Source organism: Panthera leo, chromosome A1 (genome assembly GCF_018350215.1).
Source record: "Panthera leo isolate Ple1 chromosome A1, P.leo_Ple1_pat1.1, whole genome shotgun sequence".
NCBI classification, from domain to species: domain Eukaryota; kingdom Metazoa; phylum Chordata; class Mammalia; order Carnivora; family Felidae; genus Panthera; species Panthera leo.
This window is the reverse complement of record NC_056679.1, coordinates 10160139-10187187: the sequence shown is the minus strand read 5'-3', so window position 1 is coordinate 10187187 and position 27049 is coordinate 10160139. Positions and strand designations below refer to the sequence as shown.

Below are 27049 nucleotides of genomic sequence, written 5' to 3'. Positions count from 1 at the left end.
AATAAGGCAAGTTGGAAGAGATACAAGGCAAAGGAGAGAAAAATAGCTATGCACACTCAAAATGGTGTACTTAAAAGAAAAGGGACACATCAGTGGAGGAACTGTCTCCCTCAATATGGCTATTTAGAATATTGATATGCCAGACCTTAAAATGCTGTTGCAGTTTTTTTGTGGTTCTGTGAGGAGACTCAGTGGAGGCTCAGATGTAGCCTGTAGATTACTAGATACACTTCAACTCCATTTCAGAATCACAGGGAATTTTAGTACATAAACATGCTTAAATTCCATGTTTGAAAAACTACTACTGCCAGGCTGTATTCCTCCCTTTAAAAGAAGTAGACCAGAGAAAATGGTAAATAGGAAACTGTTCTGGTATTTTCATTACTTTAGAAGTCTGTTTTTAATCTTTTATTTTAATTGTTTCTGTATTTTAAATACAGTTTTCACTGTTGAGTGCTTTGAGTGAAATATACTATGAAGTGGGACTTTTTAATCCGGAGTCTAATCATCAAAAATATGCAGTTAAAAGTCACTTAGAAATTTTGAATGATCCTTGCTTCTTCTGCTTTTTGGTACCGATAATTGACATTCCGTGATTATAGCAGCCCGTGTATTTTATGGCACAAAATGTTTATCCTGACCAATTAACGTTAACTTTTTTAAAAAATGTAATTTGACTTGTAGTGCTTTTAGATCTCCTTATTCGTGTATTCGGTGGATATAAAACTTAATAAGTTTAGTGGGGAAAAAGGAAATAAAGGGATGCAGTTCTTGATTTGTTCAGGGCTTTAGAGGTCGTTTCCCAATCTTTGATTTTATCTTGCAGGGTTTGAAATCTTTTTAAAAGTCTGTAGTGACAGCTTTGCCTCCTGTTTCTTCTCATTTCCTACCTTTTGGCATTTCCCAGGGTTGCGGAGAAAGTTACTTATATTATGGTTTGAGTCGTACAATTGACTTTTTATAAAATTATAATTACCGATGTTCCAATTAGAAAAAAAACCTAACTTCTCGTTTCTTTTTCAGCAAATCACTCATGCAAACAACACAGTGTCTAACTTCAAAAGGTTTCATGGCCGAGCATTCAATGACCCCTTCATTCAAAAGGAGAAGGGAAACTTAAGTTACGATTTGGTTCCCATGAAAAATGGTGGAGTTGGAATAAAGGTAATCTAACTGACTAACTTTAATGTGCTTAATAGGAAATGAAATTCACCTATAGAAAAAAACGCCTAGTTCTTAATAAATGTTTACCTCAAATTTCTTAATTAGATGATCTTTTTTTTTGTCAAGTTCTTTTAAACTGTAGGTATATGTTTTAATGGCCAAAAAGTGTTTAAGTGGCATATATTGCTATAACTTAATTAATATCTTATGACTTCTTTATAATTGTTAAAATTTAGGTTTACTTAGTGGTGCTTAAAAAGTTCTCCATTGTGTTACAAAAGTCTGTTCCATTACAGCCCAGTTGCAATTGTTTGAAGAGCACTCGTGTAATGCAACCAGAGATCTGTTCTTAAACCAGCGGAGGCATTCCTGTGTTATGACCTACATAAAATGATATTTGTCACAGTGATTCATCTCTTCAGTTAGAATGGAAATTTACTACTTTGTATAATGTTTTCACTAGTACTTTGGGTAGGGGGAAAATTTACCCTAGATTTGTTTTCTCTTCATCTCTAGAGAAAAGTTCTTCGTTGCATTTTGGGTTTGGTTGGTTTGGTTTTTGGTGTCCTGTTCCTTTCTTCTCTAATGACAGCTGCAACAATAAAGATTTTCTAGAAGAGGATATGTAATAATATATGGAAGTCAGTATTAGCATATAAACATTAAGTACTACAACGTTTAAAATGTTTTCTTTCCCTCATACAGGTAATGTACATGGACGAAGAACATCTGTTTAGTGTGGAGCAGATAACAGCCATGCTGTTGACGAAGTTAAAGGAAACCGCCGAAAACAACCTCAAGAAACCAGTAACAGATTGTGTTATTTCAGTAAGTAGAATTCAACAAGGCAGTGTGTTTTCTTTTAATTTGCCTTTCTTCCTACCCTTTAAGTGTTATTACTAGGGATCAAAATCCTACTGGACTGTATTAACAGAGTGTTCAGGAGCATTCAGAGTATGTTTGAGTGGTATTTTTAGCAAGAAGTTGCAGGAGTTCCTGACTGGAGGTGCAAATCAATCTCTTGCGGGACTCTTTGAAAAGACTGAATTGGTCGGTTGAAATGGAAGATGTTCTAATGCTGTCCGTTAACAACACTGTTAGACAACCTGTACGCTTAACGGGGATTTTCAGAATTCTGTCCGTTGTGAACCAGTTCACTAGAAGTTTTACGATGTAACCTACCAGTAGTGACAAAACTTAAAAGATTTTTAGCACTGGAAAATCCACTATCAGTGGACGGTTGATAAGTTATCTAGGGGTATTTGAAAAGGACAGAAGTCAGTCTTTTATTTGGACGCCAAAAAAGCAGCTGTAAATTCTGCTTTCCCAAATGTGTAGGGTCACCTTTTGGTCTGCTCTGGTTATGCTCCGCACTAAGACTGTCTGTAACGGACTACATCACGCGTGGTCTTTGCATTACAACATGAGCAGGGTGGCCTGCCCAGACCAGTCAGAAGCTTTGGTGACTGTGTGTCCTAGGATGTGAAAGGATGAGGCAGAGAGCCCTGTCTTGCCCTTGCAAGACAGAATATGTTCTACTAAAAAGGAGTATTTGGCTGTTGCATGGAGAAATAATAATCTCTGGTAAAATTAAGAATTAAGTTACATGTCAGTAATTTTTCCTTTTTTTTTTTTTTTTTCCCTAAGTAAGCTAATATGGAAAAACTGCTGAAAGCAGTGTTCCTGATTGGAAAAGTGAGCAGAGACCCACTTTTGCTCTTGCCTCTCTTTCTGAAGCAGCTACAAATACTTTGGGGAAAAAAATGAAAGCCACTGTACTAAGTTTTCTCTTAGGTACTTTCTAGTTAAGTGATGCTATGAATGTATTGTTAGATTCTCCTGAAGAGTGTCCTAGTTAAAGTGCTGTCCTAGAAAGTGATCAAAAGAATTAACCTAGCTAAAGCACAGGTCAGCACCATAAGAAATTTCATCCCATCCCTTGAGCTGTTTTTGCTCTTCTTTTTAGGAATATCAACAGGCTTTGCCAAAAAATGTTTTTGTGATCTTAACAGGTCTACAGAATTAGAAGGTACCCCGTCATCTATTAATGCTTGAATACAGTGAATAGCAAACTGCAGGGCGGTGGTGTATACGAGAATTAGCTGTGCGTTACCTTTAGGTACCTGTAGTATTGTCTGTAGTTTAGTTACGTTTAACGTTAAATGTTGACTTAGCATTGTGGTTTCCAAATAAGAAATTTCAGACTGGCTTGGAAATGGTATTTCATACACTTAGATTTAAAGCTTTCTTTTATTAGGTAGAGGCAGTTGTCACTATGTCTTAGTGAAGACTCCTGATTAATTTTTATTTTGGGTTAAAATTTGGTTATAGTAAAGATTACTTTGATAATACCGTTTCGGGGCATTTTTTTTTTTAAACAGCTACTCTTCTGAAAGTTACGGAACTTGCTAGAAACTAAGTGTAAATGTCTGTTTCTGTTTTATAACTTTGATAGGCACATATTTATCTAGACTGTTGTTAATGTGTCATAAGTGGTCGTGAGGAATTTGTGTGTGCTCTAGACAACTTAAGGTTCTTTGTTTTCTTGTTGGTAGGTCCCCTCTTTCTTCACAGATGCTGAGAGGCGATCTGTATTAGATGCTGCACAAATAGTTGGCCTAAACTGCCTACGACTTATGAATGACATGACAGCTGGTAAGAAAAAAAAGCTACTTCTGTGTAGAAGTGAATATACTATCAAAACTGAGTTAAGACAAGTCAGATATCCTAGCCAAACATTTGTTCATGTACCCGTAGAAACATAGCCTATTAAAAGACATGGGTTAGATTTGAAAGCAGGAATTCTGTTTTTTTTCAGATGCTTATGTTTAATGAGAAATGGTCACTGTGTCAGTTTATGAATCTGTTGTCATTAGGAAGTACTTCTAGGTATATATTTCAGTCCTTTGTATTATGTGTGTTAGATTTAGTTTTTTATTTCCTCACATGGTTTTTATAGTTAAATTTTCCCCAAACCTTAGGATTTTGGGTTTCACAGCTACCATGGCTACGAGTATTAATGAGGTTAAAAAAATTTTTCCCCCTTAGTCATTGATCACTCATTTTCTATCAAATATTGATTTAAGCTGTACCATTTGCCAGACGTTGTGTTAGGTACGGATAGGGTGGTGAGCGGACCAGTCACTGTTCCTTCCTCTTAGAGCCTTTACTAGTTTTTTATGATTACAGGTGAACAAAAAGTCAAGTTACAATTTAGTGTATTCAGACAAAGCAAGTAAGACTTTATTCCAGAATATTTCTAATATGTGTATTCTTTAAAACTCTTAATTCAAGTATCAATAAAGGTGTATTCTTAGGCTATACATGTTTAGAAATATGGTGGCTTCAAAGTTCAGAAAAAGCTGACCCAGTCTCCTTAAGGTACATCAGTTATTTGCCTTGGCTCTAAAAAGAAATTGGTAGGAACTGCCATTGCTATAGTTGTATATTAAATTCTTAATTTTTTTGGATAAGCATTCTCCTGGCAGGTTGTGGTTAAAATGTAAGTATGGTGTAATTAGCCTGCTAATGTTTGTGGTTACATTTCATTGTATTTGCACCTTGTACATTTTCTTTGTCACATCTCTTCATTGAAAAGTAATAGAGCATTGTTCTAAAATCGGAAAGGGAAAAAATTATGCCATGAAAATTAGTATGAAGTCAGGTGTGAAAGAAACGTGTTCACCAAGTTTCCTGCATGTATAATTCTTTCGGTAATGATGAAATTCCTAAGAAAATGTGAAACAAGGAATTGAAACAGTTGTTTTTTTGTAGTTGCTTTGAATTACGGAATTTATAAGCAGGATCTCCCAAGCCTGGATGAGAAACCTCGGATAGTGGTTTTTGTTGATATGGGACACTCAGCTTTTCAAGTGTCTGCCTGTGCCTTTAACAAGGGAAAATTGAAGGTAAAGTCATAAATTTGAACTAAATGACCAAAACATATTAAATGTGTTGTAGTTGTCATTACTTTAAGCTACTGAGCCTTCTTGACTTTGTGCTTCTTAGGAAGCAGAATTTTGGGTACTATAGTAACAAGGACTTATTCCTAACACTGCTCCCCATAAAGATGACGTGATTATTTTAGGAGACCCTTAAGTGTTCTTGCTTAGGAAGGAGAAGCATTTTAAGATTATCTTCTATGTAATCATTAAAAGTAAATTAGAGATTCAGCATTTCATTTGGATTTGGTAGTAACATTTTTCTTAGATTTCATGTTACTATAATTTAAATAAAAGTTTTGATCTTATTAGTCTTTAGTTGTTTGTGTAGTAATATTTAAGATTCTGATTAAAAATATGATTGAAAATAACCAGATTATTTGTTGTTTTAACTAAATTAGGTACTGGGAACAGCTTTTGATCCTTTCTTAGGAGGGAAAAACTTTGATGAAAAGTTGGTGGAACATTTTTGTGCAGAATTTAAAACTAAGTACAAGTTGGATGCAAAATCCAAGATTCGAGCACTGCTTCGTCTGTATCAAGAATGTGAAAAATTGAAAAAGCTAATGAGCTCTAATAGCACAGACCTACCACTGAATATCGAGTGCTTTATGAATGACAAAGATGTTTCCGGAAAGATGAACAGGTGCGTCTTGAATTCTGCTAGATTAAACACAAGAAACTTCTTGCTGAAACTATAGCCCAGGTGTCAGTCTAGCTGTGGTGTTGAGAGTCTTGGTCCACATTTTCAAGATTATATGCTATATACTAGGACTGTTCACACCATTAGAATTAGGGTCACTTGTGCGAAAAGGTTTTTTATTTTTTTAAAGAATAGGTTTTGTTGGTTTTTTTTTAATGTTTATTTTTGAGAGAGAGAGTGGGGTGGGGGGTGAGGACAGAGGATCTGAAGCAGGTTCTGTGCTGACATCAGAGAGCCTGACGCGGGACTTCAACTCATGAACCGCGAGATCATGACCTGAGTGGAAGTTGGACACTTAACCAGCTGAGCCACCCAGGTGCCCCTACAAAGAGGTTTTTTAAAAACATCTTTGCTAAGTGTCCTCATGATGAAATCTTTTTAGTGTTTATCAACTCTTGGTGTTTCTGGGCTAGTAATTGAATAATGGTTTCACAAAAACCATTTAGGAGTAAAACGGCAGTCTGAATAGTGATTTTTTTCCTATTAATGCTGGTAGAGCTAATTTTTCTCCCATTTCTTTTCTGTACCTGTTCTCTCTCTCTCTCTCTCTCTATATATATATATGTGTGTGTATATATATATATATATTTTTTTTTTTTTTTTTTTTTTAAGTTAACAAATTACAGTACAGTTAAATTTGGCCCATACGGAATGGAGGTTGTCTGAGGAAAAACAAATTCATTGGGTTAATATTATTTTCAAAAAAAATAGAACAAAGTATTGGCTTTCAGATGCTTTTTCTAAAAATTTATAGTGTTCCTCTTATTTGCCAAGGGCACAATTTGAAGAACTCTGTGCTGACCTCCTGCAAAAGATAGAAGCTCCCCTTCATTCCCTTCTGGAACAGACTCAGCTCAGAGTTGAAGATGTGAGTGCGGTTGAGATTGTTGGAGGCACTACACGAATTCCAGCCGTGAAAGAAAAAATTGCCCGATTCTTTGGAAAAGATATTAGCACGACACTCAATGCGGATGAAGCAGTAGCTAGAGGATGTGCACTGCAGGTATTACGTTCTCAGCCCTCCTTTCTCTTGCTGCTCGTTCCTTAAGCCATTTCTGCTTTGTTTCATTGTGGTGGGGTCATGCAGTAAGGAGAGCCTTGTGTCTAATAGATACCACAAGGGAGCACACTTCCAAAAACATCTGTTAAGGCTGTGGGGAGACCAGGATTTTCAGATCCGGAACATCTAGGAAATTCCTGATTAAAAGAAATTTGCAGCTGATGTTTCTTGAACTGCGGATTAGGAATAGGCATGATTCTGAGGAGACACGGGAAACACAACTGTAAAGCATGAATCAGTTGTGTGGTGTTGACAGTTGTTACAAAGCACACAGGGGGATTAGAATAACAATGTGGTGCAATAAGGAATTGATTTGGGGGAAATTTCCTGGGCTAGGAGTATTAGTTAACAAGTGATTTTAGAAAATAGCTGACCCCCTTCCCCCTAGTTGATTTTAACTTGCTTATCAAGTAAGAAGGTGGCTCAGAGGCTCAAGTGTGTTTGGCGGAGCAAAAGCACCAAAACTAGAAGTTGTTGATAAGAAGAGCAGCATCTGTAGTTAGGATATCACAGTCTTGGTGTAAGTAGTTTTGACTGAGTTTCAAGTTAACAGTCCTTAAATTTTATTCTAGTTCGTACAGTTATTTTTGATATAAAACAAAGCAAGAGATTCTATACACGAAGATACTTAGAAGGACTATACTTAATACTTAAAGAAGAACATGTAGGTACTCATTGTTAATTATCTGTTGTATCATCATGATTTGTCATGGGGTTTTTGTTTTTGCTTTTGCTTTTTTCCTTGATAATGGAGTATGCCCCCTTACCTAAGAAGTCTCCCAACTCCCCAGAACATCGGAAGCGTATCATTTCTTTAGAGGAAGAGCTCACTTTTGGTCTCTCTTTTGAAGGGTCCTATGCTAATCAGAAACTGACTTTTAGCGTAGTCACATATTTAGTCATTTTTATGTAACTACTCTAAATCCACCTGTCTGTTGGGTGTCATCTACCCCAAATGTGAATTTACCATCACCTCCTTCATAAAATTCCTTGAAAATATGAATATTTGGGGTTTTATCTTTTTTCAGTTTCTCAGACATTCGAAAGATGATGTGGACAGAGCTGTTTGTGGATATATACACAGGTTCAAAAGTGGTACAGCTTGTAATTGAAGTTGCTGTCAGGACATTTCTGGAAAGGTCCATGTTTTTTCCCAAGCTCCTATGAAACTTGCTGTTAGTTAACTTTTGCCATCCTAAGATTCGTTGTATTATCTGTCTTTATATTTAGTGATTGGCATAGTATTTAGATGAAAATCCTTTGCACTTAAGACAGTGTGTACCGTAAGCAGTTTTGATTTTGAATTTAAACTTGATATCCGATTTTAATTAAAGGGTGAATGCAATTATTTATTCATAGCCTCCTGATAATCCTTTTTCTTTTTTCCTTTTAAGTGTGCAATTCTTTCCCCAGCATTCAAAGTTAGAGAATTTTCCATCACGGATGCAGTTCCTTTTCCAATATCTCTGGTGTGGAACCATGATTCAGAAGATACTGAAGGGTAGGTAGCAGAAGATAACTATTCAAATACTGTATTTTAATATCAAGGAAAATTAACAAATGACTTTTACAGTTGAGAGTCTGATTACTGGGATCTTTGAACAACCAAACTGATCAAAATATTTCTCTCATTTTGGTGTTAATAAATGGTGGGCTAGAATTGGTAGAGATCTCAGAGTGTTGATTCAGTTTGTGTAGCACAGTAAGTTTACATGTTTGCAATACTGAATGCTTTTTCCTTTCCTCTAGTGTGCATGAAGTATTTAGTCGAAACCATGCTGCTCCTTTCTCCAAAGTTCTCACTTTCTTGAGAAGGGGACCTTTTGAGCTAGAAGCTTTCTATTCTGACCCTCAAGGAGTTCCATATCCAGAAGCAAAAATAGGTGAGCCGTTAATTTTGTGTGTTTATGCTTTTAAAGACTTAGTGTACAAATGTAAAAATTTTTCTTGATGTTGAGTGGAGTAGAATTCCACGTAAAGACATCGTTGATTTAGAATAATGGTGATGGAGAAATCTTTTCCTTCTATGGATGAAGAAATTGGCCAGTAGAGATGAAATGACTTGCTGGTGCCACTGTTACTTCCACATATTTGTGCTTAGGGACTCTTCAGTGTTTTTTCTCTTCTGATACAGTCTCTATTTAAAGCATCAGCACCTACTTTTACTGTTAACCTTTCTTCTGGATGGAACATTACTTCCAACTTAAAACCTGCCTCAGAACCCAGTGAAAAAAGTACATCTTTTTTGGTACACTTTTCTTGGAGAGGTTTGGCGCTGTCTGTTTTGACTCCTAGTTACTGGAAGTCTGTTGGAGAGCTACAGATACATCTTCCTGCGTGGCCATGTCTCTTTCCCAGGCTGAGGGCGAAATTCGCCAGCATCGCTAGATGTGTTCCGGACTCACCCTTGCCCCATACCTTTTTGTAATGAAGTTGTTTGAAGGAGTCTGACCTGACCAGTTGTGTCTTCTTTCTTCTTATTTAAGACTAAAAGTGTACTGGCACAGATTGTTTGGTTTTGTTTTTAAACAGTTTTTACGAATTTATTGCTAAGAAATTGTTGAATAGAGACTGAACTTTTAATAGGTTGGATTCTATGCATTAATTCCCCATCATGCACAGGGTATAATCCAGGTTTTTTAGTATGTCATCAAGTTAACATGTTACCACCAAAACCAAAAAGCTTAGACATACTTAAAGAATGGTCTTGAATTTCTCTTTCTCCTGTGACTTGTCTTGGATGCCCCATAGTAAATGCTGTTTCTTTAAATGGGTCTTAGGGTAATTATTTCCTGACCTCTAGTGATCTGATAATTATTGAATGTCAATTCCAACATCTTTCACTGACCTGGTAATTAAATATGTAACTTTCTGTGTTTGTGTAGACAGCACCTTAAATATAGGGCTGTTAAATCCCATATAGTGCTTTGCACATATGAGGTTCAAAATACTTAATTTTGGTTTAGTGATCTCTGGAATAAGGCTATTGGTGGAGATGATAGCTAACACTTAGCACTTGGTTCTGTAGTTTTACATGCTCACTGTAAACACTTGCAACTCTGTCCATGGAAACATAGGTTAAATAACTTGAATTAGGACACTTAGCCTGGGTTCAAGCCCAGGCCAGAGTCCACACTCTTAACCCCCCCTGAGTAATGGCTCTGGAACTACTGTATTTTGCATAGTAATTTCAGACTTTGATAAACAGGTGTTATGAAAACCTCTCGTATTTAAGACCTAGGGAAATGTTTTGATTATTCAGTCAGAAAAACCGTATTCCCTAAAGCCCCTGTGGGATTAAAATGCATCTGGTGCTTGATATCGCTTGAGAGCCGTCTACCTTACACTTGGTAACAGATTTTCCAGTCTAGTTTGTCCCTTACCACCAATCTGGAGAAACAGGGTAGGAGGAGGCAGGGACTGCTTGTCAGCAGTGCAATATCTATGTTAAATACACCCGATCACAAGAGTGCCCTTGCTTTTGAAGGTTTTATGGCATATTAAGACTAATCTCAAAGCACTGAAGTATACCATATAACTAAGTTTATTTTATGTTTGTAGTGAAAAAGATTCTTAATTCAGTTGGTAGAGAAAATTGGGGAGATTTAGGACTAGTGTACTTTCAAGCTGTATTTTCGGGCCTTTGACTTCTTTACGGAGCTTTAGATGCACTTCTAAAATTGCCAATTTCTTTTTGTTCCAGGCCGCTTCGTAGTTCAGAATGTTTCTGCGCAGAAAGATGGAGAAAAATCTAGAGTGAAAGTGAAAGTGCGAGTCAATACCCATGGCATTTTCACCATCTCTACAGCATCTATGGTGGAGAAAGTCCCAACTGAGGAGAATGAAGTATCTTCTGTTGAAACAGACATGGAGTGTCCAAATCAAAGACCAGCAGAAAACTCAGACACCGAGGTAAGTTTCTGGATCACCCTTTGTGTTTGAATATATAGTTGATTTAATTCTATAGGAGAAGGGTAGGGAAAGGTTAAAATACATGTTTCTTAATTTTGATTAGAATTTTGGGTAAGGGTGATAATAGCAATTGCTAGGTGATGATAATATACAGCCCAGAATTTGATGACTTATAATCGATTAAACTCTATATCGCTTAATTTGAACTGGCACATTACAATATAACTAGAGTCATAAAGTTTCTCTGAATTATTTTTTTAAAGGCATCGACCACATATTGAGAAGGCGGTGTTAACTGATGATTAAGAAAAAAGACTTAAAAAAGTTAATGTGGTGGAATATATACCAAATATTAAAGATTATTTTTAAAAATTGTGAAGTTGACTTTGGTATTTCAGGACTTGCTTTTATTTACATGGTTTGCACTTTTGTTTACATGGCTTGCTGTATTGTGGGAGGAGGGAAGAGAAGTATCTACATAGAGAATAGAAAGTTGTTATTGTTCACGTTCTTAATTTAGACTTTTGTTAGCATGAGTGCAGAAGAATTTTAAGAAACTTCAAGATAAATTAACTGTTAGAGTTTCCTTTTGGATAATAATCACAAATAGCTTACGTGAAGAGGCAGGTGGTGTGATGTTTTAGTTAACATGTGAGAAAGTATGGTATCCTGTGGCCACACAACTCTGTTAACACTGTTACCATTTCTAGAATGTTTAGAGAACATTTACATCTGAGCCTTCATTTTCTCATTTAGAAAAATTTCAAAATAATGAGTTAAATGACCAGTGCCATATACTTTGCCATTTGGCGACAGATACCATTATTCTAATACCTGTTGTATCAATCTCTTAGTGCCTTTTGGGTATATTAACATCATGAGTGCCTTGTTTTTGAATACTTCAGTGTCTGCCTTAGAATCTTGAAGTTCTGAAAGAAAATTTTAAGAGGCTTCAGGGTGGATAGAAAGTAGTTAAATTAGAATGTTTTGGGCTTTTCCCGAAGATGGGAAAAGAGCATAGCAAGCACTGATTATTGGGGATTGAGTTCTACTAACATGTAGCGTATATTCTTTATCCTGAGATCTTCTGAGGTGGAAATGGCTGGATCCCAAAAAGAAGGTGGGGACGGATGCGGTCTTGGGTATCTGTAAGCTGAAATGATGCATCCCTGAAGGACTGATAGTTGGCTATTTTATGCAACTGTTCATTTCATTGAAATGGAGCTGTGTTGAGATGCTCACAGCTGCTGGTGAAATTTAAGTTTTGGAATCTTGTTTTTGGGAGAGAGGCCTGGAGTCAACCTACTTTTTGTGCTTTTGAGAGCTTAAGAGCTGTACAAAGCTAGGTGAAAGTTTCTTAAAGGAGAGTTCTTGACTCATCACATCAATCAAAATGCCTACTACTTGGTTATTTAACTATATTAACTGCTATCGTTGAAAGAATTTCTTACAGGTTTAAGATTTGTAAGGAGTTTTCATGTGTTTATTTTGCTTTTATCCAGTCTCTTTTTTCCCCCACTTACTAAGATTTCAGAAATTGAGTGTACTGTCTTTGGTGCCCTATAACCTATTAAAGTTATACAAGTACACCTGCTTTCTACATCCTTTGTGCCTGGGCTTTCATTTCAGAAAAATATCCAGCAAGACAACAGTGAAGCTGGAACACAGCCCCAGGTACAAACTGATGGTCAACAAACCTCACAGTCTCCCCCTTCACCTGAACTTACCTCAGAAGAAAACAAAATCCCAGATGCTGACAAAGTGAGTGACTCTTCTAGTTCATTCCTTTAGACAATGTTGCAACATGTGATCATTAATGATATCATTAAATCTGCAGTTTCAAGAGCAAGCACCAAGTTATCTTATTCTGGGTAGGATTTTTCTTCTGTTAATTTTTTATGTGTTTTTCAATTAAAATGAGGAAACTGAATATCCTGCTTTAAACATGACAGCTTCTCTTGATGAACTGCTGCTCCGAGCAACGAGAGATGAATGCGTGGCATTTCTTGTCTTCTCTGGTGCCAGACGTATCTGCTAATGTGAGGAGCAGAAAGAGCTACATCCCAGTGCTGTGTGATGAGTTCTTGCTTGCATTAGTCTGATGATAAATACACGGGCTATAGGAGTCTAGTAAACTTTTTTCTCCTCTCAAGTGACCTGTCAAATTAACTATGATCTGGGAACAACCAGATCGTACCTCGAAGTAATTTTTCTTTGCCATGCTTCCACAGTATGTATTGGAAGCTAAATGAGTTGTGTGGTGTCCCTTGAATAAATGACAGCTCCTAATAAGCAAACCTTTAAAATTCATGGTCCGATAGATACCGCGAAGTTTCCATTGTGACTCCAGATCATTCTGTGCTTTGCAGAACTTCCACTTTTTGTGCAAGTTGCATGTAAATTATTAATCTTTCATTAGTGATTTGGTTTTCTCTTACCCTCCGATGAATTCTAGAATTGTTCATTGGCAAAAATACATTATACACTTGGTAAAAGCTTTCAGTTTTTAATCTCATGCCCTGATTGGTCCTGGCGGGGGGGTCCTACTATGAGCTTTAGTTCCTGACTCTCTGAAAGCCGCCTTTTTCTTCTCTTCCAGAGTTGCGTGGTGGTGGAGGTGGTGGTGAAGCAGCTTTGCTTTCTTTGCCACAACAGCTCCCTGCCGTCCCCATCCTTCCCCTTCACGTAGCGTTGAGCATGAACTGACTTGTGCTGATGGTCTCAGTACCTGTCTGGAACATGACATGGGGCACCATCTCATATTCTTAGTTGTAGGTGGGACTGATAGCAGCAGACCCTCTGGAACACTGTCACATACTACTTTGGAGATTCTTCATCCGTGCCTTGTCGAGTGCCATTTTGTGATGTATTGGTTTAGTCAGTAGTTGGTTTAATGTTGGACCATCAGAGAGTCTTATGCTGACTTCACTGCCACACATGTGCTGTCATCCATTCGTTTCCCAAATATCTGTCGTACTCCTGTGTTTTGCTAGGTGTAGATGTCATCTAATTCATTTTCCTTGTGGTTCGTGGCCCCGGAGCATGCGTAGTCTGTTGGGGGGTCTGTGCGCTAGAGTGAAGAAGGCATGGGGACTGCGGGCTGATTGGCAAGATCATTGTGGGTGAGGCAGCTGGCCGCACTGAGACCTGTGACTCAGGAATACTGAAATAAGTCTGGGAAACAGGAGTTCTAGTCCCGTCTCTGTCTTCATCATTTTAGGCAAGCCGCTGAACCTTTTTCAAGTCCCAGTTTCTTCTATGAAGTGCCTAGAGCTTCAACCTTTTTTTTTTTAACTCCCCAGAATTATCCACCGGTGGTGTTTGCCGTATCGATGGGCTATTCTTTCCTATTTGGCCATCCCAGCCAGTCAGGGTATATGTTTTATACCCCTTGGTTTTTCTAATCTGTTCCACAGCTGAGTTTCCTAAATTGTGTTCTTTACCATCTCAGCTAGTAGGAGCCTATAGAAATGGAAACACAGAAAAGTCCTGGAAAATTAAAGGCAATAGGAGAGATACTTACTTCTTTAGCCCTGTATTTACATATTTTTAAAAACTGCAGTAAATTGTTAGTGTTTGCTGCATCATTTCACTTTCTATATTAAGGCTCTTTGTCTGTTTTTACCTTACAGAGTTGCTTGTGAAAAGTGGGATCATTCAAAAACAGATAATAGGAATAAGGATACTTATACATATACTTACATATATGTATGGGTGTGTGTGTATGTATATAATCCCCGCATTCAGCAGGAAACTTTAAAAGGCACTCATCAGTATAGTGCTAATTATAATTGCAACAGGTATAATAGTGGGATACAGGGATTTAAGTATATATTACAGGAGTAGATTGGTCCTAACATGCTTAGCATTGGTCATAATCTATCTTGTTACTATTAAGGTTCTAGACTATGATTTAAAGATGTGGCAATTTAATAATATTTTTGACTTCTGGAGTCTGAAATATTGTTGAAGGGGGTTAAAAATTAGAGAACTATGAAGAAAAGCTTTAGCAGGAGAGATTAAATTTACCATGCAAAGAGAAAAATATCCTGGTGAATTCTTGAAGGAAAGTATGACATGTTTAACTTGTAACTGCAGCCCAGTGTAAAATGTGTGGTGGGAATTAGACGGTCTTCGACATTCTTCTAAAGTTTAGGGACTTTATTTTTGCCTAAGTCATCAGTAAGTATGATAGGGAGATACCGTTGTCATTGTTTCAAGGATTATGTAAGAATTTTTCCGCTTCTTTTTTACCCCTTCCCTAAGGTCAATGAAAAGAAAGTTGACCAGCCTCCAGAAGCTAAAAAACCCAAAATAAAGGTGGTGAATGTTGAGCTGCCTGTTGAAGCCAACTTGGTCTGGCAGTTAGGGAAAGACCTTCTTAACATGTATATTGAGACAGAGGTAAGTGCTTCAGGTAAATAGTTTTCATTCTGCTGTGTATTTAGTTGTTTGGCCCTGTTACCCTTATTTCTAATAGATAAATACGTACACTTCTTTCCCATACTCCCAAGTTCTATACAGTTTTAGGAATAGGATGAGTCCGTAACTAATGGTTTTCCAATTTAATGTTTTTAACAAGCTTGATTTATAGTTTTGCATCCTTTTGAAAGAAATCTGTACCGTAGATCATTCTGCCAGGTATATAATTGATTGCCCAAGTTCTTGGAAGAAATTGGATGCCAGTATGTCCTAGTACAGAACACAATACAATTGGTATTTCAGGCCACACTACATTTTTCTGTTAAAGTACGTTGTGCTTCTTTGTAGTCTAGAATATGTGAACATAATTGAGATTCCGTTTTATTTTGCTGAGATGGCAACATTGTGCTTAGAAATTTAATAATTATACCTCACTTATATTTCATAAGTGGGTAAATAAATTTATAGCCCTTAATTTCAAATATGGTGGCAGAATGGTGTGACCATTACACGCTTGCCGATATTAATCCTAATATGAGACGATCGTATAACTACCTAAAAAAATAATTACAGCGGATTGGGTTCCCCCCCGCCCCCCCCTTGGTATTAAACCTGAGATGCGGAAGCTGTGTAATTTATTACCTAATTTTTTTTTTTTTTTTTTTTTTTTTTAAATCCCAACCTACTATGTGTATATAGTAAATGAAGAACTTTGTAAGATTTATTGGAAGATTCATGAGGTGTACGTTAGAACTGTTAACACTTTTGGGGGCAGGGTATATAATTGTTGATTTTAACACCAGAGTCTAGTTAAAATTTAGTTACAGATAACAGAAGACTGGAATTGACCTTTTCTGTTTTCTGACAGGGTAAGATGATAATGCAAGATAAATTGGAAAAGGAAAGAAACGATGCTAAAAATGCGGTGGAGGAATATGTGTATGAGTTCAGGGACAAGTTGTGTGGACCATATGAAAAATTTATATGTGAGCAGGTATGTGTAGAGCGTTGTTGTTGTTTTCTTTTTCTGAGTTTATTTTGAGAGAAAGCGCACATGCACGCTCACAAGATGGGGAGGAGCAGAGGGAGAGAGAGAATCCCAAGCAGGCTCCGTGCTGTCCGCACAGAGCCTGATGCTGGGCTCAGTCTCACAAACCCTGAGATCATGACCTGAGCTGAAATCAAGACTTGGATGCTTAACTAACCGAGCCACCCAGGTGCCCCACGCTCTGTTTTTATTCAGATAATCTCATCAAGTGTTTCATCTCAAGTCTGACATTTAAATCTCTACTAGATTATGTAACACGCTTTTTGAAAACGGGAAACTTGAAATAGAAATTGTATAAACAAAGTCTCGGAAAGAGGCCCGTTAGTGATGTGCAATTTTACGTTCTAACTTATCCCAGTGACCCTTTAGCTGTTACCATCCACAAGAAAGAACCTATCAAATATTTACTCAGAGTCTGTGACACTAAAGGTATGGGGGCTAGAGGGATAAATAAGAGGAGAAAACCTTGCTTTTAAAGACCTCAGACCTTTTTTTTTTTTTTTTTTTTAATGACTGGTTCCCTTGCCTGCTCTGTGGTCATTGTTTTATCCCATAAGACTTGTTCATGCAGTTGTTCCAAAGTTTATTGAGCACATTATTCCCCTTAGCCCTTTTCTAAGCTCCCAAAGTCAGTGTGGCTCTGAGTAAATCCCAGAAGCCCAACTATGAAAGATGGGACTTGGAAAAAAATTGGCTAGATAGAAATTTGGGATGGTTTAGGGATTAATCCTGAAGTTACAAGAATTTAAACTTGGAGGAGTCTGTTTTGTTCTAAGATCCTTGAGCTACCTTGTAATAAACGTTTGGTTTTTGGCTCTGCCCCGACACTTCCTGAATTTCTTAGATGGTTTGGATCCTGAAGGAGAGATGACCCAAAATAGGGTAGACCTCCTCAGGCTAGAGTAGAAATAATTACATGAATTGGTTCGGAAATGATTTAGGTTCAGTGATTGAATTGTTGTCAACTTGTCTGACATCTCCCTTTCAGTATTCGGTAGTTGTGGGAGTGAATAGAAAGTTCCTTAGTCAGGGCCCAGTTGCTTTGGAGAACGGGAAGAGAACTGCTCTTCCATAACCACATTTCAGTGTAGAGATTGTCCAACACTGGACTTCTGAGATACATCATTAAGTCAGTAAGCAGCTTACCAAAAATTCTCAGATGTCCCTGTGTAAAAGAGAAGCCAAAGAATTACTGTTCATCCCTCATGTAAAATGTATGGCACGGATAGTGTTCATTGCTCCTTGATAACTTTTCAGTAAAGAGAATCCAGCTAATCAGAGTGCCTTCCTAGAAGTAAGATTGGTTACTTAGCGTTTAACACTTCTGAGGATGACTGTTCTGCTGTGAAAATTTTTGCAGTCAAGTTGCAACTGATACGGATTCTCTTCTGTTTCCTGTACAGGATCACCAAAATTTTTTGAGATTGCTCACGGAGACCGAAAACTGGCTCTATGAAGAGGGAGAGGACCAAGCTAAACAAGCATATGTTGACAAGTTGGAAGAGTTAATGGTAAGCCCTTCTCTCCCCCTAGACTACAGACTTCTGAGATGCAGCTGGACAAATGCTAATTTATTACATTTTGTTTTAGAAAATTGGCACTCCAGTTAAAGTTCGGTTTCAAGAAGCTGAGGAACGACCAAAAATGTTTGAAGAACTGGGACAGAGACTGCAGCACTATGCCAAGATAGCCGCGGACTTCAGAAATAATGTAAGTCTTTTTATACATCGCAAGGAAGTTAACCTAGATTTTAATAAACTAATACTAAGTTGAGGAACCTTCGTTGTGAACACATCTTCCTAAGTGAGACCTTTGTTTTCGTGTTTGAGACCAGAGGTAGGTATGAACTTCATGGAAAATTGGGTCAGGTGAGATGTTATTGTTAAATACTTCGTTTCACAGGATAACTGCTTTTTTTCCATTCAGGATGAGAAATACAATCATATCGATGAGTCTGAGATGAAAAAGGTTGAGAAGTCTGTTAATGAAGTGATGGAGTGGATGAACAACCTCATGAATGCTCAGGCTAAAAAGAGTCTTGACCAGGATCCAGTTGTACGTGCTCAGGAAATTAAAGCAAAAATAAAGGTAAGCATTACTGTCTAACGTTTACTCCTGTTTTCTTCGGGACTCCAGTTGTAATCCTGTGAACTTGAGACAATTCTTTCTTTGATCAGTCTTTACCTCATTCTGACTGAAACCAGATTTCTTATTAGTTCACTGTTGATACTTCAAAATACAGAAGACCTTATGTTTCTGTACAATTTCCTTTTCTTCATTATTCATTTACTTCAATAAATACATTTGTTGAGCGCCTACCATGTGGCAACCATTGGTCACAGGTGAAACTGAGTGTACAGAGGCAGTCCCCGCCCTGTCACAGTCCACCTGCTGGTTCGAGGAAGGCTTCACAGCTTACAAGTGCGGAAGGAAGTGTATCAGATGGTGTCAGGTGCTGCGGGCACAAATGAAAGTAGAGTGTTAGGATTCCGGGCACTGGAGAAGGACCCAGATTGGTATCGTGTCAGGGAAGGACTTGCCAAGTGTGTGAGGCTTTAAAGAAAGCTGAGAAGAAAACCAAAGAATGCTTTGCATCTGCAAGAATGTTTAAACACAGTGAAGGTTAAAGAATCGTGAGCCTTTGAAGTCAGGGGGCTGTAAACTTGAATCCCAGCTCTTCACTCACTGGTTTTCCTGATCTTGAGGTTAAATTATCCAGCCTCTCTGAACCATCTTCTCTCTCCGACCTAGATGGGGATCATAATTCCTACTTTCTAATACTGTTGTGAGGATTAAGTGGGGTAATATGATATAGGAGTACTTTGCAAGTTCCTGACACATCCTACAAGAATATTCTCTTCTCTCTTGATCAGGCCTCAGGCTATAGTTTTGGGCAAGTGTAACGAGAAAATGAATTCCTTGAGCTGTATATAATTGGAGTTGGTAGAAATGTACCCGTTCACGTGTGTTATGAAAGTAATTGAAAATGACTGGATGGATCTGAGTTACCCTGACGACCAGTTTTGTTTTCCTTGCTTAGGAGTTGAATAACACCTGTGAACCCGTCGTAACACAACCCAAACCAAAGATCGAGTCACCCAAACTGGAAAGAACTCCAAATGGCCCAAATACTGATAAAAAGGAAGAAGATTTAGAAGGCACAGAAAATCTGGGTGCCGAGCCTCCACGTCAGAACGGGGAGTGTTACCCTCACGAGAAGAGGCCCGTTAACATGGACTTGGACTAGAGCACACTACGTCGGCTTCGTCCTTCAGTCAGTAGATGTTTCTGCCACAGTATGTGACTCTACATAACATACTGAGACTATTTATATTTTCTTTTTTAAGGATGTTTAGAAATTTTGTGTATTATATGGAAAGAGAAAAAAGCTTCAGTCTGTAGTCTTTATGATCCTAAAAGGGAAAATTGCCTTGGTAACTCTCAGATTCCTGTGGAATTGTGAATTCATACTAAGCTTCTGTGCAGTATTCCCATTTGCATCACTGAGGATGAATTTGACTTTTGTCTTTTGGAGAAAATAAACTGTACTGCTTGTTCAAGAGGGCTGTGATTAAAATCTTGAAGCATTTGTTCCTGCCAAGGTAGTTTTCTTGCATTTTGCTCTCCATTTCAGCACGTGTGTGGGTGTGGATGTTTATAAACAAGACTAAGTCTGATTTCATAAGGGCTTTCTAATATTAATTCTGTCCAATAGAATATGACTTTTTGCTTTGATATTAAAAAAAAATCCAATGAGTAAAGCAAAAGCTAGTGAAATGTGTTAGCAGCATGCAGAACAAAAACTTTCAACTCTATCTCTTGTTATACAGCACATTGTCATGTGAAGGTGTAAATTGGAAGAAATGTGGATTCTGTTTGTCACTGATATTGTGAAGCCTTTATGAGCTTTAAAATAAAGTTCATCTTATGGTGTCATTTCTAAACGGTTTTGTCACTAACTTAAATGGGACTGAGGGAGAGGAAAAGCATGTAAACTGTAGCAGAAATGAAGTTCTTGCGTATGAAAAATCCCAATTTTCCCTTTTCTGATACCCCTTACATATGCTTTCTCCCGATAGAAAAGTAGCCTATGTTTATTATATTAAACATTGTCTTTAATATAAAGTTGAATGTAACTCCCAACACCCAGAAGAAAACATTAACCTGTTGCGTATCTTTCGAGCCTTTTCCTCCTGATGACGGGTGTGTGTGGGGATGGGTATACGTGTTCCACTGTTGTGTAGGATGTTTTCTAAAACTGTGACCAAGGAGAGAAATACAGTTAGGTGTTGTAACTTTACTGCTCTACCGAGTTCCAATGTGAAGACATACGTAAAACTACTTTAACCAGTCCCAGTGCCGGTGGAGAGCGGTTTGTCTGGGTCTTTTAATCTAATCAATCCCGCGGTGAATCCTGTCTCTATCTGCGTATTTTCTAAGGACAAGAAGTGTTGGGGGTGGGGTGGGGAAGACATGCTCATTTAGGATAGATGACAACCACGCTATACCCACTAAGGGCAGCAGTTTTATGCTCTTTTAATGAGGACCAATTTTCCCCTCACCAAGGGGCGGAATTCATCTTTTATGTGTTGCCAGTCTGTTACAATAATCTATTTAGCTACTGTGTGTCAGGCTTTTCAGAGTTTTGTCCTTAAAACAGCCCTGGCACTCCAGCTACCCCAATCTTAAATCCCACACTCGACAGTCATTCTGCACTAAGTAACTTGTCTTTGTTACGTGTGGCTTGTACTTCCGACATGATGAATTTGTTTGCCTACGTGTGTTTCATAAAGGTTTTACTTGTTCTTATTTGTAGTGTTTATTGATTTTCCATGTTACTATTGAGGATCTTAACCATTTGCCAACATTCAAACATTTTCCCACTTTGCAATTTCTTTTAACTTTGTTTTTCCATGTAGAGTTGATCTTGTGGTTTTTCTTCTGTTCTCTTAATGCACACTAATACATACTCATTGTACAGTTCCCCATTGACAGGTGAAGGTAGGTTAGTGTTCTGTGTACAATTGGGAAGCTCATAAAAGATGAAAGATTTTAAAATACAAGAATGGGAAAACTTTTTTCTTCCATCCCCAAATAGTACCTGATGACAGAGGAACGATCAGCCTGTCCTAAATCAGTATTAAAGATGGGAAGTTTTCTGTAGTATCACTTTTCTGTAAAGCTGAAGTTTTTTTTTTTTAAATGGCTCAACTAGCTATAGTTTGCAGACCTCAAGATTGCATTTGTGGATATCGGAAAACAACATTGTCAATGTTGACTACTTCATAATACATGTTAATATTCTAATATATATCATAATATCACACAATTATGATTTATCTAGCAATCACTTAGAATCCTCAAGGCATGGAGTAGTTTGGATAAATGCTCTATTTAACAAAACATGGAATTTTATATTTAACTTAAATGGTCACTTTCTGACAATTATTCCTAAAAATATCTACTCACTGGAGAACATGGGCAGTAACCTGACATTGGCTGTAGCAACTTCTTACTATATATGTCTCCTGAGGCAAGAGAAACAAAGGCAAAAATAAACTATTGGGACTTTATCAAGATAAAAAGCTGCACAACAAAGGAAACAAAAGGCAAGCTACAGAATGGGAGAATATATTTGCAAATGACGTATCTGATAAAGGGTTAGTGTCCAAAATACATAAAGGACTTACCAAACTCAACACCCCCGCCCCCCAAAAAAGTAATCAGTTAAAAAATGGTCAGGAGACATGAATAGGCATTTTTCCCAAAGAAGACCTACAGATGGCCAACAGACACATGAAAAGACGTTCAACATCACTCATCATCAGGGAAACCTAAATCAAAACCACAATGAGATACCACCTCACACCAGTCAGAGTATCTAAAATTAACACAGGTAACAGATGTCGGTGAGGATGTGGAGAAAGAGGAACCCTTTTGCACTGTTGGTGGGAATGCAAACTGGTGCAGCCACTCTGGAAAACCGTATGGAGGTTCCTCAAAAACTTAAAAATAGAACTACCCCATGATCCAGCAATTGCACTATAAATATTTATCCAAAGGACACAAAAATACTGATTCAAAGAGATACATGAACCTCAGTGTTTATAGCAGCATTATCAACAGTATCCAAATTATGGAGAGCCCAAATGTCCAGCAAGTGATGGATAAAGATGGGAGATACATATCTCACATGTATATGTATATATGTAATAAATTTCACATTACACCCCCCATACATACATACATACAGTGAAATATAAGCCATCAAAAAGAATGAAACCTTGCCATTTGCAATGATGTGTATGGAGCTATAGAGTATTATGCTAAGCAAAATAAGAGAAAGACAAACATCATGATTACACTCACATGTGGGATTTAAGAAAACAGATGAACATGTGAAAAAGAGACACAAACTAGGAAACAGACTCTTCACGTATAAAGAATAGACTAGAGAGTTACTGGCAGGGAGGTGGGCCTGGGATGGGTTAAATGGGTAATGGGTTAAGGAGGGCACTAGTAATCATATACTGGGTATTGTATATAAGTGATGAATCGCTATACTGTACACCTAAAACTAATATTACACTATGTGTTAACCAACTGGGATTTAAATAAAAACTTGGAAAAAATGTCTACTCTTGTAGACCCCTGGAGTCTAGTTCATCATGAACATTGGTGAAGTCTGAGCAATGATTAGCTTTCTTGGGTCAAATCCCCAATGTTTACTTTTTATTGTCCTTGATTCCCCATCAAAAAAATGTAATATGCCTCGTTTCAAAAGCCTTTCAAGAGTTACTTTCAGAAAGTCCAAAAAATAAACTTTGGTTGTTGCCAATGACTCGCTTTTATCAGCGGCATTTGTGTGTGTATGTGTGTGTATATATATATATATATATATATATATATATATATATATATATAATTTTTTTTTTTTACATTACCACTTCCATCCAGACTTCTATCCAGACTATGGTATTTGCTGTGCAGGAATACGTCACTCTCTCTATGTAATCCACACAAAACAACCCTGTCATGCTTTTCTGGGGAGATGGAGTCTTCTAATGATATTTGGAGAGAGAGATTCACTTTCCCAAAGTACTATGTACTGTGGGCGTGGTTCCGCCCCTCCAGTGGGCAGGGTGAGGAGAAAGTTACCCCCGTGCCATTCCAGCTAGCTGTGGCAAATGTGCTATGGTTTTCTCTCCGTGGCCTAGCTTCGCTAGCATTGGGTACTTCCTAAAAGACAACCAGTCGAAATTGGTTATTTTTGAGTCTGTATTTGCATGTGTTTTGTAAATAATATGAGCATGTGTGACATATTTGAAAGCTTCAGAATAATTAGCTGTTCCAGTCTCTGGCAGTTTCATTTTCTCAGAACTGTAGTACAGCATGGGTCCCTTAACGATTCTTAATCTACTTAAGGCAGGTGGCACTGTGTTACGGGGACCGCCTGGCACCTCATACAGTGTTCAACAGCATCCTTCATCTCTACCCACTAGGTGCCACTAGGGCTCCTGTTGTGACAACCAGAGAGGACCCCTGCCCCTTGAGAGCCTCTCTAGGGAAAGCGACGACCTTCCAAATCGCACACAAAGAGAAGGGGGGATATTGGCACTTACCCGCCTCCGAGTGCCTCAGCCCTCTGCTAGGTGCTCCTACTCGGGCTTCACAATCCTCCGAGGGTATGTTTCCCATTTTACCAGTGGGGAAATGGGGTGAAGGACAGTCCGACCAAGTTGAGGTTCATCAGAACTTCGATCTGACTGACTCCAAAGGTAGTGTTCTCCCTATGGCAGCAGAGGGATAAAAGTTAGCATGTACTCACCCAGGGGTAAAAGTTGGTCAGCGCGGTGAAAATACACTTTTATCATCATTGCAAACGCTCCGTGAGAGGCCTCCGAATCTGTTCTCTGCAATCATCCATTGAATGCAACCGTATTAAGATGTGTTATTTTCTCACCAGGCTGTAGAGAGCTTTCTAAGCCCATGCTTCTTTGACACACCAAAACTTTTCACCACCAAATACAGTCTCTTAATCCAGTGTTTGCATCCCCGGTTGCGACCGAGACAGAAACAGAGAGGCAGAGAGAGAAAGGAAGAGAAGAGAGAGAAAGATTAAGCAAGATATCTGTGTATAAAAAGAATCAAGATGAGGACCGGTTCTGTTAGACCATTACAAGTGTTCATTAAAACAACAAGACAATTTAACAAAAACCGAAAAACGAGCTTGCCTCTCCATTAAACGCTGACCCAGAAACAGTGATTTGCAACGCAGGCTACAAGTTAAAAGATGCCAGAAGTTTTAAAAAAACAAAAACCAAAAAAAACCAAAAACCAAAAAACGAAAACACCCACAGAGATTCTGATTGGGATGGGGCCTGGGCATCAGGATTTGCAAGGCTTCCCAGGTGAGTGTAACCTGCAAACTCAAGAACCATTGAGCTATTGACTATACATAGGATGTATGTGATAGCTGATATTTCAGCCAAGGTATCTGAAGTTCCGTTTTCCGAGCAGTGACGCTATATTCTATAAACTGATATATGCCCATCCATTTACATTTTTCTATACTTAGCCTTTTCTCCTTGGCTATGGATGTTCAATTCTCCCTTAAGCTACCCAACTTCCTCACTCCTCCTCTCCTGTCGCTTCCCCCTAGGGGGACTTGGGGATTGATGTGATGTGGTTACCGGCACCTTTCCGTAGGTCTGTGTGTATCGTTTTAATGGTTTCTGTTTTCCTCACTTAAGGCTTGAGGCATATGGAGAATGAGCCCCCTGTGCAGCCAACTGAATGAATGGTAGCAGTTATTTACTCTGGTCCTCGTAGGGGCTCCTCCCCTGCATCACCACCACCCCTCACCCCAACATCCTCTGCACACATACTGCAGCCCAGAGATTTCCAACAAATGTGCTCCCTTTTAAATGCTTTCGTCTTTTATTATTAAAAACAAAACAAATAAAGTGGAGAGAATCAGGAAACAACCCCCTACATCCCCCGTACTGGCTCCAGCTCAGTTGGGGATAGCACTGGGTGACAAATTAAGTGCTTCCATAGCTTTTAAGTCAAACATACTGGGGGTTCCATTCCGGCTCCACATTTTACAATCAGCTTGGCTTTGACATTGACCTCCCCCAGCCAATTTCCTCCGTAAGCTCGGTTTCTCCCTCTACAAAGTGGTCGTCCTTGAGGACGAAAGGAGTTGGTCTACACGACGACGTGTTTGGGGATCTTGGCACAGAGCAGGTATGCGGTGAAGGCTCGCCGCACCAAGAGTAGGGAGGGGCTTCCTCTTTGCTAGGTTTCTTTCCCAACATCAGCATATACTGTTTACTCCTACCAGCTATCACTGCACACACGCGTGCGTGTACACACACACACACACACACGATATTTTTTAATTTCTTTCATGTTTTCTCTGAAAAGCGTGGCTTTTGAAATAGACATGGGCAGTCAACGCATGCCTGTCTTCCTGCTCGGTGAACCAACCAGCCGCTGTGGGGTGAGTGGAAATTCAGTCATTTATCATCACTGGGTGCCCAGGGCTACCTCTTTGCTAACCACTTCCAGGTTTGGGAATGTTCTAGAAGCCAGATGGCGCCAAAAAAAGGCTCTGAGGGACCATGACTTTATAATCCATAGGCCAAGGACACTATTTGCCCAGGGCCAAAGAAGGGGTGATTGTCAAAATTAGTGAATCTTCCTGTTTACTGGCACTAAAAACCTCGGAGAGAGTTGCCTTAACACTATCCCTTTCCCACAAAACGACAAATACCAGAGCAGCTTTTTTTTTTTTAACGCCCCTCCCTTTTTATTTAGAAAAATTGGCAGAACAGTGCCGTGAACCCTTGACCGGTCACAGCGACAGTCACCTCTCCCGCCCACACCTTCTCGGAACGGGGACCTCGTCCTCCCACCCCTCAAGTCCACCGTCGCGCCCAAGGAACCCCTCGTCGGCACAAGAGCCCGACCGGGTACCTCGGTCCCCCAAACGTCCTTTACGGCTGTTGTTTGGATCCAGCGTCCGATCGAGGATGACGCGCCTCATCACTTCATCTGGTTGTCATAAGCAGCCCGACCCTTTCTAAACGATGTTAAGTGTTGTTTGAGGATTCCGGACATTCTATAGCAACGCTATACGTAAATGTTTTGCCTGAAGGAGAGCTTTCTCGAGGAATTTAGAAGGTGGTTCTTTATGAGTCAAAGAATTCTCATGAGGTTCTTGCATCCGCTGGTCCCAAGTGTGTCTTAGTAACAGCTACCTAATCTTGCGACGAGGGTCATAACATTCCTCCATGAGTCGATAATGCGCATGCGAGGCGAAACGGCCCTACTGCTCCACAGCCACGAAGATAAAACCCAGGAGAGCAGGGGGGCACGCAGAGCCGCGCCTCCCCGTGTCCAGGAGTCGGGGTGGGCACCCTCTCCGTGAGGAGTTTGGCGGGGACCGAACGGTGCCCACGAGGGAGCCCTGACGTTCAAGCCAGGGGCGGAGTGGAGGGAGGAGCGCTGCTGGGGCAGGGGCTGCTGCTCCAGAAGGAATGGAAGGAGGTGTGGCACCCCCGGCCCCGCGGGGGGCTGCCGGCTCCTACCTCCTCCCTGGGCTCTCCCCGCACCTCCGAGCGGATGCGTCACCCTGACGGGGCAGGGCGGGCCGTGGCCAGGGGGCTTCTTCAGCGCCTGGCGGGCCGGGGCCTGTGGGGTCCACCTGGCAGCGACGGCCCCCCGGTTGCCACACAGTGAGGCCGGCCCGGGGTGCCCACAGGGAAGCAGGCCGTGCTGGGAAGCGTCACAAA

At 39.3% G+C, this 27049-nt stretch overlaps 1 protein-coding gene and 1 long non-coding RNA gene across 12 annotated transcripts in view; one reads left to right on the top strand and one right to left on the bottom strand.

Annotated features, from left to right (window-relative positions):
- The window catches only part of HSPH1 (heat shock protein family H (Hsp110) member 1), a 28474-nt gene extending 8280 nt beyond the window's left edge, over nucleotides 1-20194 (top strand). For 4 of the 6 annotated variants that reach the window (XM_042946074.1, XM_042946160.1, XM_042945989.1 and 1 more), the window contains 16 exons: nucleotides 1024-1164; nucleotides 1870-1992; nucleotides 3720-3819; nucleotides 4939-5072; nucleotides 5507-5751; nucleotides 6583-6811; nucleotides 8263-8369; nucleotides 8618-8751; nucleotides 10572-10780; nucleotides 12410-12541; nucleotides 15047-15184; nucleotides 16071-16196; nucleotides 17654-17761; nucleotides 17841-17960; nucleotides 18177-18338; nucleotides 19291-20194. In XM_042946074.1, the coding sequence (XP_042802008.1) occupies nucleotides 1024-1164; nucleotides 1870-1992; nucleotides 3720-3819; nucleotides 4939-5072; nucleotides 5507-5751; nucleotides 6583-6811; nucleotides 8263-8369; nucleotides 8618-8751; nucleotides 10572-10780; nucleotides 12410-12541; nucleotides 15047-15184; nucleotides 16071-16196; nucleotides 17654-17761; nucleotides 17841-17960; nucleotides 18177-18338; nucleotides 19291-19497 (2415 nt within the window). In that variant the 3' untranslated portion in view covers nucleotides 19498-20194. The remainder of the gene's footprint in view (nucleotides 1-1023; nucleotides 1165-1869; nucleotides 1993-3719; nucleotides 3820-4938; nucleotides 5073-5506; nucleotides 5752-6582; nucleotides 6812-8262; nucleotides 8370-8617; nucleotides 8752-10571; nucleotides 10781-12409; nucleotides 12542-15046; nucleotides 15185-16070; nucleotides 16197-17653; nucleotides 17762-17840; nucleotides 17961-18176; nucleotides 18339-19290) is intronic. The other 2 variants (XM_042946378.1, XM_042946300.1) reach the window with 1 other exon arrangement.
- On the bottom strand, nucleotides 10390-26979 carry LOC122224633. 6 transcript variants are annotated; one of them, XR_006204889.1, is made up of 7 exons: nucleotides 26232-26543; nucleotides 23873-24040; nucleotides 20415-20508; nucleotides 18570-18705; nucleotides 12508-14242; nucleotides 11615-11709; nucleotides 10390-10619 (listed from the first exon to the last, which is right to left on the bottom strand). It is a non-coding gene; the product is annotated as an uncharacterized LOC122224633 (long non-coding RNA). The 6 variants fall into 6 exon arrangements; XR_006204897.1 differs by lacking the exon at nucleotides 10390-10619 and adding an exon at nucleotides 10721-10829; XR_006204876.1 differs by lacking the exon at nucleotides 11615-11709.
- Between the last annotated feature and the right edge of the window lie 70 nt (nucleotides 26980-27049).